The sequence below is a fragment of the Anomaloglossus baeobatrachus genome, chromosome 3, assembly GCF_048569485.1.
Source record: "Anomaloglossus baeobatrachus isolate aAnoBae1 chromosome 3, aAnoBae1.hap1, whole genome shotgun sequence".
In the NCBI taxonomy this organism is placed as follows: domain Eukaryota; kingdom Metazoa; phylum Chordata; class Amphibia; order Anura; family Aromobatidae; genus Anomaloglossus; species Anomaloglossus baeobatrachus.
In genome coordinates, this window is record NC_134355.1 from 219,523,608 (window position 1) to 219,538,147 (window position 14,540).

Genomic DNA, 14,540 nt, shown 5'->3' on the forward strand with positions numbered 1-14,540 from the left:
CGTCGCTGTGACGCCGAACGAACCGCCCCCTTAAAAAGGAGGCGGTTCGCCGGTCACAGCGACATCGCTAGGCAGGTAAGTAGTGTGACGTGTGTTAGCAATGTTGTGCACCATGGGCAGGGATTTGCCCAAGACGCACAACCGGGGCGGGTACGCACGCTAGCAATATCGGTAACGATATTGCAGCGTGTAAAGTGGCCTTAAAACTGATCACCAAGGCCAACATCATACATATGTTGTAAAAATCGGGCCAGTTAAATCTGTGCCTTTTGTTATCATGGATGGGTTGCTTATAGACCAGAAAAGTTAAGGTTGTGGGGTTTTTTTTCTCTGCACAGCTCATTTGCACTAGCACATAAGATGATCACAGGTCAGTGTGCTTCAATTGTGCAACACACTGAACAAAATATGGCCATTTGAACTAGGTCCAATTGTAGTAGATCTAGTGCTGCAGAAATTCAGCTCACATCTTTTGCATGAAGCTCTGTTCTGTATACAGTGGAACCTCGCTTAACATAACCCAGTTAGCGAGTATTTCGCCTAACGAGCAAGGCTTTCTGTAAATTTGTAACTCGGTTTACGAGAAAGCCTTACTGAACGAGCAAAATACTCACCACACACACTTCCGGTTCCGTACATCCACCGCGCTCTAACCCGCTCTTGCAGTCCACACAAAGACACACAAACACACACAAGCATGCACAAACACACACAAACACGCATGCACACACACATATGTTCACCTTACCTTCCGTTCCCTCGCCGGCTTCCTGGAACTTGCATGTATCGGGTAACCAAGGCGACCGATGCCGGACCTTCAGCTCCCAGCGCGCTGACGACAAAGGCAGGAGCCGCTTGCCTCTGATTGGCCAGCGCGCTGCCTTTGAGTAGCGGCTGACAGAGGAATGTCCTCCCTCCACAGGATGTGTATCCGCTAACCATCGTGACGAGGGAGGAACTTCCCCTGTCAGGCGCTACTCAAAGGCAGTGCGCTGGCCAATCTGAGGCAAGCGGCTCCTGCCTTTGACGTCAGCGCGCTGAGTGCAGAAGGTCCGGCTTCGGTCACCTTGGTTACCCGATACACGTCTTCTACGGGCGGACTGCAAGTTCCAGGAGACCGGCAAGGGAACGGAAGGTAAGGTGAGCCTAATCTGTGTTTGTGCATGTGTGTTTGTGCGTGTGTGGAATGGTACAATAGTGCACCAGGATGGGACATTTAACGAGTTGTGGAACGAACTGTCTGCATTGCAATGATTTCCTATTGGAATTCTTGCTTTGCTGAACGAGTAACTTGGTTAACAAGCAAACTCCCAGAACGGATTGTTCTCGGTAACCAAGGTTCCACTGTACTGTGGGGGAAATCAACATGTGCTTTTATACTAGAAAACTGCAAGACATTTTTACACAACGCTTAGCTGTGCATAACCACATCCTACCAGGTTTACCAGAATTTACACTTTATAAGCTTATAGTAGATTTCTGATTCTCATGCACAGATGGCTATTATATTACTCCATTGGCTCTTCTTTACAAGGAAATGTCAGTCTTGATGAACAGGCTTCTTTACTACTAAGTTTGAAGCGTCCCAAAGGGGCGAAGTTGCACTACATTGTTTACATGAAGTCAAGGCCAGAGATTTGAGAGCTGATGGAATATAAACTTTATAACCTACTCAGGGCATTCACAGAAACAAGCATTTTGTGCATGACAAAAGTGTTTTATCATTAACCCCTTCATGACCATCCGATTTTCTTTTTTTCTACACCCTTATTTAGAGAGAGACGTAACGTTTTTATTTTCCCATCAATATAGGCATGTGAGGGCTCGTTTTTTTACGGAACCACTTGTAAATGAAATCATGAGTTTTACCATATAGTGTACTGGAAAAAAGCACAAAAATTCCAAATGCAGAAAAATAGCAAAAAAAGTGTGATTGCACAATTGTTTTTGAGATATTTTATTCACTGTGTTTACTGTATGGTAACACTGATGTGTCAGTATGATGCCTCAGGTCAGTGCGAGTTCATAGACAACAAACATGAATAGGTTTATTTTTATCTAAGGGGTTAAAAAAATCTGAATTTTCTCAAAAGAAAAGTGGCGTACGTTTTGCGCCAGCTTCCGCAACTCATGTTTCGGGATCTATGGCTCAGTGACAACTTATATTTTGCGTCTCGAGCTGACGTTTTTAACGTTAACATTTTTGCGCAAATGCTATGTTTTGATCGCCTGTTATTGCATTTTTTGCTAAATTTGTGCCGACCAAAAACGTAATTTTGGTGTTTGGAATTTTTTTGCAGCTACACCGTTTACCGATCAGATTAATTGATTTTATATTTTGATAGACTGGGCATTTCTGAACTCGGCGATCCCAAATGTGTGTATATTTTTTTAACCCTTTAATTTTCAATGGGGTAAAAGGGGAGTGATTTGAACTTAGTTTTTTTTATTTTTCAAATTTTTTTTAACTCTCTTTTTATTTTACTATTCCTCCTAGGGGACTATAACGATTAGCAGTCTGATCGCTCTTCCATATCTGCTGATCACAGCTACACAGTAGTGTCGGGTGGAGAGTAAACGGAACACCGCTACAGCTATTATAATGCCGCTGTGATATTTTCACAGTGGTATTTAAGGAGTTAACGCGGATTTGCTCGTACCTGGTAGGCACACGTCAGCTGCATAAATCAGCTAACATGTGTGCGAATCCCCCCCCCCCCCCCCCCCCCCCGACTGCCCACGGCAGCTGGAGAGAAGGGGGGGGATTAACACTATGCCGCTAAGACATAATTTAAAGGCCGGGGTCGTTAAGGGGTTAAAGTCAAATTAAGTAGTGCTCTCATGATGTATTAACCTAGAACACCCAGCAAAAGACACGTAGAAGTACAAGTAATGCACAGTGGCATGTGTACAGTCCTGCTCATCATTATTAGCCCCCATGAAGTTGATGTAGATAATGTGGAATATCTCCTGAAAAAAATGAATCAAGTGAAACAGCTTTTTTGTATGAAGCACTTGTGTTAAATCCAAAAGAGCAAATGATAAACAACAATTTTAAACAAAAAACAATGGGAAGGAAAAATAATAAAAACACAAAGCTTGATGTGACAACAGTATTGGCACCCTTCACATTAAATTAGTATGGAAACACATTTTGATTTGCTTGTGGTAAAATAAAAAATGAGAATCACTTGTGATAAATTGTCGGTGCCCATGTGACATGAATTAGCCAATAAATGAGGACTTGAGAGTTTTAAAAAAAAATCACATGGTAGGCACTGTTCCTTTATCACAATGGTGAAGACAAAGGAGCAGTCTAAGGACACCAAAACTGCAATTATTGGCAAACACAAGACTTCCATAGGGTATGAGGCCATTTCAAAAGACCTTGGTATCCCAGGTTCAGCAGTGCACAATGTTAAGCCATTTGCCAAGCATGGAACCGTCAAGAACCTCCCTGGACGTGGGGGAAAGAGGAAAACTGACAAGAGAGGTCTTCGAAGGTTGGTGTGAATAGTGTAAAAAAACACCACATCAAACTTCCAAAGACCTGTAGGCCAATCTTGAACAGTTTAAGGTCATGGTTTCAAAAAGTACCATAAACCGCACACTAAACCAAACAAAGCTTTATGATAAAAGGTCAAGGAAGAAACCACTGCTGAAGAAAATACAGGGGTGATTGTGTGTGTGTGTGTGTGTGTGTGTGTAGCACAAGGTCCCCATCAGGGGTGATTGTGTGTGTGTGTGTGTGGCACAAGGTCCCCATCAGGGGTGATTGTGTGTGTGTGTATGGCACAAGATCCCCATCAGGGGTGATTGTGTGTGTGTGTGCATGTGTGTGGCACAAGATCCCCATCAGGGGTGATTGTGTGTGTGTGTGTGTGTAGCACAAGGTCCCCATCAGGGGTGATTGTGTGTGTGTGTGTGTGTGTGAGGCACAAGGTCCCCATCAGGGGTGATTGTGTGTGTGTGGCACAAGATCCCCATCAGGGGTGATTGTGTGTGTGTGTGTGTGTGTGTGTGTGTGTGTAGCACAAGGTCCCCATCAGGGGTGATTGTGTGTGTGTGTGTGTCACAAGGTCCCCATCAGGGGTGATTGTGTGTGTGTGTGTGTGTGTGGCACAAGGTCCCCATCAGGGGTGATTGTGTGTGTGTGTGTGTGTAGCACAAGGTCCTCATCAGGGATGATTGTGTGTGTGTGTGTGTGGTACAAGGTCCCCATCAGGGGTGATTGTGTGTGTGGCACAAGGTCCCCATCAGGGGTGATTGTGTGTGTGTATGGCACAAGATCCCCATCAGGGGTGATTGTGTGTGTGTGTGTGTGTGTGTGTGTGTAGCACAAGGTCCCCATCAGGGGTGATTGTGTGTGTGTGTGTGTTGCACAAGGTCCCCATCAGGGGTGATTGTGTGTGTGTGTGTGTGTGTGTGTGTGGCACAAGGTCCCCATCAGGGGTGATTGTGTGTGTGTGTGTGTGTGTGTGTGTGTGTGTGGCACAAGGTCCCCATCAGGGGTGATTGTGTGTGTGTGGCACAAGGTCCCCATCAGGGGTGATTATGTGTGTGTGTGTGTGTGTGTGTGTCACAAGGTCCCCATCAGGGGTGATTGTGTGTGTGTGTGTGTGTGTGTGTGTGGCACAAGGTCCCCATCAGGGGTGATTGTGTGTGTGTGTGTGTGTGTGTGTGTAGCACAAGGTCCCCATCAGGGATGATTGTGTGTGTGTGTGTGTGTGTGTGTGTGTGGCACAAGGTCCCAATCAGGGGTGATTGTGTGTGTGTGGCACAAGGTCCCCATCAGGGGTGATTGTGTGTGTGTGTGTGTGTGTGTGTGTGTGTGTGCGTAGCACAAGGTCCCCATCAGGGGTGATTGTGTGTGTGTGTGTGTGTGTGTGTGTGTGTGGCACAAGGTCCCAGTCAGGGGTGATTTTGTGTGTGTGTGTGTGCATGCATGCGCCACTGCATGTGAGTACCTGTGTGTGTACCGGTGATACTGTCTGCAGGGTTGTGTATCTAATCCTATCCTGTGTGATACTGTCTGCTGAGTCGTGTATCTAATCTTCTCCTGTGTGATACTGTCTGCTGAGCTGTGTATCTAATCCTCTCCTGTGTGATACTGTCTGTACGGCTGTTTATCTAATCCTGTCGTGTTATACTGTCTGCTGAGCTGTGTATCTAATCCTGTCGTGTGATACTGTCTGCTGAGTCGTGTATCTAATCCTAGGTTGTCTGATACTGTCTGCACGGCTGTTTATCTAATCCTCTCCTGTGTGATACTGTCTGCAGGGCTGTCTATCTAATCCTCTTTTGTGTGATACTGTCTGCTGAGCTGTGTATCTAATCCTGTCATGTGATACTGTCTGCTGAGCCGTGTATCTCATCCTATGTTGTCTGATACTGTCTGCACGGCTGTTTATCTAATCCTCTCCTGTGTGATACTGTCTGCAGGGCTGTGTATCTAATCCTCTTCTGTGTGATACTGTCTGCTGAGCTGTGTATCTAATCCTATCGTGTAATACTGTCTGCAGGGCTGTGTATCTAATCCTATCGTGTAATACTGTCTGCAGGGCTGTGTATCTAATCCTATGTTGTGTGATACTGTCTGCTGAGCTGTGTATCTAATCCTATCGTGTGATACTGTGTGCTCAGCTGTGTATCTAATCCTATCCTGTGTGATGTCTGCAAAGCTGTGTATCTAATCCTCTATTGTGTGATATGGTCTGCACGGCTGTGTATCTAATCCTATCCTGTGTGATACTGTCTGCAGAGCCGTGTATCCAATCCTATCGTGTCATACTGTCTGCTGAGCTGTGTATCTAATCATGTCCGGTGTGATACTGTCTGCTGAGCCGTGTATCTAATACTCCTGTGTGATACTATCTGCTGAGCCGTGTATCTAATCCTATCCTGTGATACTGTCTGCACAGCTGTGTATCTAATCCTCTCCTGTGTGATACTGTCTGCTGAGCTGTGTATCTAATCCTATCCTGTGTGATACTATCTGCTGAGCTGTGTATCTAATCCTATCCTGTGTGATACTGTCTGCTGAGCTGTGTATCTAATCCTCTCCTGTGTGATACTGTCTGCTGAGCTGTGTATCTAATCCTATCCGGTGTGATACTGTCTGCTGAGCTGTGTATCTAATCCTCTCCTGTGTGATACTGTCTGCTGAGCTGTGTATCTAATCCTATCCTGTGTGATACTGTCTACAGAGCCGTGTATCTAATCCTATCATGTGTGATAATGTCTGCTGAGCCGTGTATCTAATCCTATCGTGTAATACTGTCTGCAGAGCTGTGTATCTAATCCTCTCCTGTGTGATACTGTCTACAGAGCCGTGTATCTAATCCTATCATGTGTGATAATGTCTGCTGAGCCGTGTATCTAATCCTATCGTGTAATACTGTCTGCTGAGCTGTGTATCTAATCCTCTCCTGTGTGATACTGTCTGCAGAGCCGTGTATCTAATCCTATCCTGTGTGATACTCCTGCTGTCCTTGGTGACACTTTAGACATTTCTGGTCACCAGGAAAATGGCTGTGCATTGTGTTCTTACATGTCATTCTCTGTTATCTGTTGTAAACACTCAGATTAGGAGGGGGAGGCGTGTCATCACACACAGGAGAGCAGACTCCGCTCACTTTACGGCAGGCTGTAATCTGAGCTTTTTATACAGTGGAAATTCAGTAGGATTTCAGAAGCTGCTCCCCCTAGTGTTAACAGTGGAAAATATCAAACTTTTTAATTTTTTTATATTTTGCACAATTAAAAAAAAATAATATTTAAACAAAACATTTAAACATTATTACTTTCCATTTTTTCAGTTATTATTATTATTTATTTTTTTTGACGATACCTTCCCGCAGGATGGAGGATTCATAATGCTGTGGGGTTGTTTTGCTGTGGCTGCTACTGGAAGACTTGCCTGTTTCACAGGAATCACGAAATTAGAGAATTATCAAGAGATTTTAGAGCGAAATATCCTACCCAGTGTAAGAAAACTTGGTTTGAGTCAAAGATCATGGGTCTTCAAGCAAGACAGTGACCTAAAGCAAACATTCAAAAGTACACAGGAATGGTTGAAAAAAAAAATATGAACCTTTTAAAATGGAAAGCAATGAGTCCTGACCATTTGGAAAAAGAACCCTGCAAACATTCAAGAGCTTGATCAAACTGCAAAGAAAGAGTAGGATAAAATACAAGCTGAGAAGTGCAAGAAGCTTACAGATAACTACAAGAAACATTTGGAGGCTGTCATCAATGCCAAAGGGTGTGCAAACAAGTATTAATTAGGGTGCCATTATTGCAGCACATGTTGTTTATTTGGTGTCTTCTTTAAAATTGCCACATGTAAGTTGACATACAATGCTTTATTGTTGTATTACTATGGACCAATAATTAAAAAATTCTGAGGATATAACTTTGGTAGATTTCCATTTATTTCTGAAGATATTGTACAATCTATGAAAAAAATAAAGTGGTGCCAATAATGGTGAGTAACACTGTATACATCAGCTTACTTCATTACTTTAGTAATGTCATTACCTTGCTATTTCTTCACGATGTGCAGTCCAATCACGGATATAATCTTCCTGTTCTTTGGCCTTATGTTTAAATGTTGACACATTTTGAGCTCCAGCCGGTGCTGTTACTGTGCTATTTCCATTAACATGTAACCTCTGAACCTTAATTGTTGGAGAGGCACGTAGCTTTGAGGGTTTAGGAGAATTACGGTTTGTTCCAAATTCATCTTCAGAAGTAGAAGCATACTCTGGAGGTAAACGTCTCCAGCGGGTATTGACTGTGAATTTGTAATGATAGAACAAATTGTTTACACTATACATAAAAATGGACAAAAAACAATCACAAATATAGTAAAAAGCACAAACATAAGAGTAAAACTAAGCTTAATAAAGCAACATAATCATCTACAATGGGTACGGAAAGAATTCAGACCCCTTTAAATTTTTCACTCTGTTTCATTGCAGACATTTGATAAAATGAAAAAAGTTTTGTTTTTTTTCACTAATGTACACTCTGCACCCCATCTTGACAGACAAAAAAAATCAGAATTAGAGAAATTTTTCCAAATTTTTTAAATAAGAAAAACTGAAATATCACATGGTCATAAGTATTCAGACCCTTTGGTCAGACACTCATATTTAAGTCATATGCTGTCCATTTCCTTGTGATCCTCCTTGAGATGGTTCTACTCCTTTATTGGAGTCCGGCTGTGTTTAATTAAACTGATAGGACTGGATTTGGAAAGGGACACACTTGTCTATATAAGACCTCACAGTTCACAGTGCATGTCAGACCAAATGAGAATGATAAGGTCAAACGAACTGCCCAATGAACTCAGAGACAATTGTGGCAAGGCACAGATCTGGCCAAGGTTACAAAAGAATTTCTGCAGTACTCAAGGTTCCTAAGAGCACAGTGGCCTCCATGACCCTTAAATGGAAGAAATTTGGGACCGCCAGAACTCTTCCTAGACCTGGCCGTCCAGCCAAACTGAGAAATCATGGGAGAAGAGCCTTGGTGAAAGAGGTAAAGAAGAACCCCAAGATCACTGTGGCTGAGCTCAGAGATGCAGTTTGGAGATGGGAGAAAGTTGCACAAAGTCAACTATTACTGCAGCCCTCTACAAGTCGGGCCTTTATGGCAAAGTGGCAAGACGGAAGCCTCTTTTCAGTGCAAGACATATGAAAGCCCTCATGGAGTTTGCAAAAAAACACAAGAAGGACTCCCAGACTATGAGAAATAAGATTCTCTGGTCTGATGAGACGAAGATAGAATTTTTGGTGATAATTCTAAGTGGTACGTGTGAAGAAAACCAGGCACTGCTCATCACCTGCCCAATACAACGCCAAAGTATTTCTCTACGTTGGGGTCCCTAGCTTGTGTGTGTCCTCTCATGCAGTTAAAAAACTTACCGTGTATGGGAAGCTGAGACCCAGGCTATATATACGTATCATGTGGATTGGCAATAGGTGTGAGTGGGGTGGGTTCACAAACCAAAAACTACTAACAAATAAGGAATAACGTTTGGAACTCCATTCTATGTCTGAACTGTGTGCAAAAACCTAAAAAAAAATCACTATATGGAGATAAGGTATGCACACCAGTGACTATGCAAGGGGAATACATGTAATAGCAGAAACTGCTGTGTGAATACTGACATGAAAAATTCAATAGCTATATGTAAGAATGAAATGTGAAAAATGGAACCTGCATTACTGCCATGAATATATGAATGAAGAGAAATTTAGCTACTGAATTGATCAATGCAATAGAGCCCCAACACCACCTATTGCCAATCCACATGATACGTATATATAGCCTGGGTCTCAGCTTCCCATACACGGTAAGTTTTTTTAACTGCATGAGAGGACACACACAAGCTAGGGACCCCAATGTAGAGAAATACTTTGGCGTAGTGTTGGGGCTCTATTGCATTGATCAATTCAGTAGCTAAATTTCTCTTTATTCATATATTCATGGCAGTAATGCAGGTTCCAATTCTTACATATAGCTATTGAATTTTTCATGTCAGTATTCACACAGCAGTTTCTGCTATTACATGTATTCCCCTTGCATAGTCACTGGTGTGCATACCTTATCTCCATATAGTGATTTTTTTTAGGTTTTTGCACCCAGTTCAGACATAGAATGGAGTTCCAAACGTTATTCCTTATTTGTTAGTAGTTTTTCGTTTGTGAACCCTCCCCACTCACACCTATTGCCAATCCACATGATACTTATATATAGCCTGGGTCTCAGCTTCCCATACACGGTAAGTTTTTCAACTGCATGAGAGGACACACACAAGCTAGGACCCCAACGTAGAGAAATACTTTGGCGTAGTGCTGGGGCTCTATTGCATTGATCAATTCAGTAGCTAAATTTCTCTTTATTCATATATTCATGGCAGTAATGCAGGTTCCAATTTTCACATTTCATTCTTACATATAGCTATTGAATTTTTCATGTCAGTATTCACACAGCAGTTTCTGCTATTACATGTATTCCCCTTGCATAGTCACTGGTGTGCATACCTTATCTCCATATACTGCCCAATACAATCCCAACAGTGAAATATAGTGGTGGCAGCATCATGCTATGTGAGTGTTTTTCAGCTGCAGGGACAGGACGACTGGTTGCAATTGAAGGAAAGATTAATGCAGCCAAGTACAGAGATATCTTGGAAAGAAACCTCTTCCATAGTGCTCTTGACCTCAGACGGTCGAAGGTTCACCTTCCTAAGCACACAGCTAAAATAACAAAGGAGTCGCTTCAGAACAACTCTGTAACCATTCTTGATCGGCCCAGCCAGAGCCCTGACCTAAACCAATTGAGCATCTCTGGAGAGACCTGAAAATGGTTCTCCACCAACGTTCACCATCCAACCTGATGGAACTTGAGAGGATCTGCAAAGAAGAATGGCAGAGGAACCCAAAATCCAGGTGTGAAAAACTCAAAAGCGTGCTTCTACTCAATACTGAGCAAAGGGTCTGAAAACTTATGACCAGGTGATATTTCAGTTTTTCTTGTTTAAAAAATTTGCAAAAATTTCCACATTTCTGTTTTTTTCTGTCAAGATGGGGTGCAGAGTGTACATTAATGAGAATTTTTTTTTTTTTTAATTTACCAAATGGCTGCAATGAAACAGAGTGAGAAATGTAAAGGGGTCTGAATGCTTTCCGTAACCACTGTATATTTATCCTTAAAGAAGTTGTCCAGTTACCAAAACAGATTTTTTTTTTCTCATAAATCTTGCCAATATGTGCCTCTCCACTCATCTATTATGTTACTTCAGCAATATTACCTTTTATCGTGCTCTAGCAGCATATCCTCATTTCTGGCTCCAGCTCTAATGGGGTTAATCTCTCTCCTGACTTCCTGGGTTCAGTTACTACAACTCCCATAATTCTTAGGACTGTATCTCTGCTCTCCACCCAAAGGCTCTTCCCTGCCTCTTTCCTGTGAAAGCACTGAGAGCAATCACAATAGAGACAGCACAAGCTCCCAGCTCTGCACAACCAGGGGAAGAAAGCGTGTATCTTCTGCTTGTTCTCATATAGTTCATAGTGTGTGTGCGTGGGTGCATGTACAGAAATTATGATTAGGTTGCTTTCACACATTAGTTTTTTGGCATCAGGCACAATCCGGTGTAAAAACTGATGCAACGGATCAGGCGAAAAATCGGAGCAGTTGCATCAGTTTTTTCCATCAGTTCCTTCAGTTTGTGGATGGATCGGTTGTGCTACTGAGCCTGCTCAGTAGAAAAAAACGGAATCAGTCACGTTGTATGCCGCTTTACGACGGATCCAGCGCCCACAGGCTTTCATTGTACATGACGACGGTACATGATGACGGCGCTGTCCGTTTTTTTTGCGATGCCAAAAAACGTTGCATGCTGTTTCCTTTCCGGCAGCTGGATACAAATTTTGCTTGATCCGTGCACAATGGATGCAACACAAGGGCATCAGGCACAATCCGGCGCTAATACAATTCAATGCGGAAAAAAATGGATCTGGCTTTATCCGTTTTTTCGCTGGATTGTGCCTGATGGCAAAAAACTGATGTATGAAAGCAGCCTTAGCCGACGCAACATGTGAAAAAAAAAAATAATTGTGGAAAAAAAATGATGGGGTCATGAGCCTTTTGCCTAGCCTCTGTGTCGACCGTATCATCCGTGTGGCATGCATTTTGCAGGCTACTTTCACATCAGCGTTTTTTTGCCTGTAGGCAAGAAAACACAAACCGTAAATGACCGGACCCTGTGGATTAAATGTGCAGCGCATGCAACCGCAATTGTTATTTTACCGGATCCTTCTGCAGTGGGACACAGAATTTATCGGCCGACACTGGAGTCTGCTGAACTCTTGATCTCACAGCCCGCACACGCTGTGATGGATGCAGGTTAACAGCAGTCACTACCTGCTGCCGTTCACATGTGACCGTGTGTCACAGAACAAGTAAATCGGCCGACACTGGAGTCATCTGATTACTTCTTCTGCTGGCTGTGTGGTCAGGAGTAGGGATGAGTGAGCAGCAAAGTGGTCTGGCACTTGATGGGTGAAGCCCATGTCGAATTTTTTTTTTTTTTTTTAAAAATTCATTAAAAAAAAAAAACACAAACACATAACCCTAACCCTAGGGTTAGGGGTAAAAAAAACCCCAATGCGTGGGCTCCCGCTGCATTTTCTATTGCTAAGCGTAACCCAAGCAGCTACCGGCTGCTAACCCCCACTGCTTGGTGTTACCTCTACTGGCAATGGAAAATCCAGGGAAGACCTTTTTTTTTTTTAAAGTTTTTGCCTAAAACAAACAAAAAAATGACGTGGGCTTCGCCATATTTTTTGTATGCCAGCCAGGTACAGCAGGCAGGTATGGGCTGCCCCCAACCCCCAGCTGCCTATTTGTACCCAGCTGAGAACAAAAAGTATAGGAAAGCCCTTTTTTTTTAAAGTATTTCATGAATTTCATGAACTAATAAAAAAAAAAAATGACGTGGGCTTCACCCATATTTTGTGTCCAGCCAGGTACAACTAGGCAGCTGAAGATTGGAATCTGTAGTGCAGCGTGGCCCAAGCTCTCTGCCCCCCCCCCCCCCCGCTGCGAATTGCAGTCCACAACTGCCCCAAAAAATGGCGCTTTAATCGAAGCACCATCTTCTGGTGCTGTATCCAACTCTTCCAGTGGCCCTGGAAAAAGACACCACACAGAGAAAAAATACTTTATTAGAAATAAATACACAGACACATTAGGGACTCCCTCTTTATTACTCCCACTCACCCCTCCACGATAGAGATTTCTGTACTGACAGAGAGAAAAAAAAGAGAGAGAAAAAAGAGAAAAAAAAGAGAGAAAAGAAAAAAAAAGAGAAAAAGAGAGAAAAAAGAGAAAAAAAGAAAAAAAAGAAAGAAAGAAAGAAAAAAGAAAAAAAGAGAAAGGAGAGCAAGAAAAAAGAAAGTGCAAGAAAAGAGAAAAATGAAAAAAAAAGAGAAAAAAGGAGAGAAAAAGAAAAAAAAGAGGAAAAAAAGAGAGAAAAAAAGAGAGAATAGAGAGAAAAAAGAGAAAAAAAAACAAAAAAAAGAGAAAAAAGAGAGAAAAAGAGGGAAGGGAAAGAGAGAGGGAAGGGAGAGAGAGAAGAGAGAGAAGAGAGAGAGGAGAGAAAGGTGCTCTGTTACATGCTGTGCTGCATGTCACCACCTTGCTGCACTCTGTGACTTGTTGTGCAGGTGAGTGGAGACAGATGGTCCCATGCAGCACAAGTCACAGTGTGCAGTAACTTGGTCCCACGCAGCACGACAGGTGACAGAGCAGAGCGGTGACATGCTCTGCTCTGACACATGCGGTGCTGCATGTCACCAGCTTGTCAGTCTCTTGCTGCGTCCTGTAGTGCTGGTGGGAGGAGCTCATGATCACACTTCCCGACACCGCCCGTTCTCCTGACATCGGAGCAGAGTGGGCGGGTGGAGAGTGAGATTAGATACTTACGTGACAGGGGGTGGGGGGTTTCAGCTGAAGAAACCCCCCCCCTGTACTCCACACCAGGCCTCACCAATCTGCCAGACACTTAGCACTCTTCACCGCTCCACACTGGCGTCCCGTGCCATCCTCCGGATCCTCCCCTCGATGCTGGGCTGTGACGTGCGGTAGTCCACAGCCCACACGTCACAGCCCAGTCAATCAATCTGACTGGCGCCAGCATCCCCTGACGTAACGTCCAGTTTGAGAGCACGGAACTTGACGTGACGTCAAAGGATACTAGCGGCCACAGCACCAGGGGGTCATGTGACTGGAACTGAGCATGCAGGATAGCGCCGCTCAGTGCCAGAATTGCAAATAGAGGCCAATGAAGGAAAAACCTAAAATGGTAAGTTACACTCATATAGAAAATAAAAAAATGGGTGAACCACCCCTTTAACCCCTTAACGACCGCGGGCCGTAAAATTACGTCCTAAATGACATAATCTTACTGCCCGCGGTCCTCCGGCGGCAGCATGCCGCGATCGGCACACATCTCAGCTGATTTTCACAGCTGAGATGTGTGCCTGCTAGGCACGAGCAGAATCGTTATCTGCTCGTGCCGATTAACCCCTTATATGGCGCTGTCAATACATGACAGCGCCATTATAAGCGCGATTGCGGTAAGCATTTACTTACCGCCCGAAACCGGAAGTCACGTGACGCGATCACGTGACTCCCGATAGTTGTCATGGTAGCACAGGGTCATGTGATGACTCCTGTACTACACATGACTTGGTTTCACTTTCGCTGTGCCCGGGGCACAGCAAAAGAGAAAGACAGCGTATCTGCTGTTTACAGCCTTCCAGCTGTGATCAGCAGATACTGCAGAGCGATCGGAATGCTGATCGCAATAGCCCCCTAGGGGGACTAGTAAAATAAAAAAAAAAAGTTAAAAAATAAGTTTTAAAAAATTAAAAAAAAACAAAAAAACCTAAAAGTTCAAATCACCCCCCATTCGCCCCATTGAAAATTAAAGGGTTAAAAAAATAAAAAATATACACACATTT

The 14,540-nt window shown here is 43.4% G+C and overlaps 1 protein-coding gene across 9 annotated transcripts in view; it reads right to left on the minus strand.

Moving 5' to 3' along the window:
- CEP170 (centrosomal protein 170) overlaps positions 1 to 14,540 on the minus strand; it is a 974,470-nt gene that overhangs the window by 412,042 nt on the left and 547,888 nt on the right. For all 9 annotated transcript variants that reach the window (XM_075339727.1, XM_075339731.1, XM_075339735.1 and 6 more), the window contains one exon: positions 7,540 to 7,795. In XM_075339727.1, coding sequence (XP_075195842.1) covers positions 7,540 to 7,795 — 256 coding nt within the window. The remainder of the gene's footprint in view (positions 1 to 7,539; positions 7,796 to 14,540) is intronic.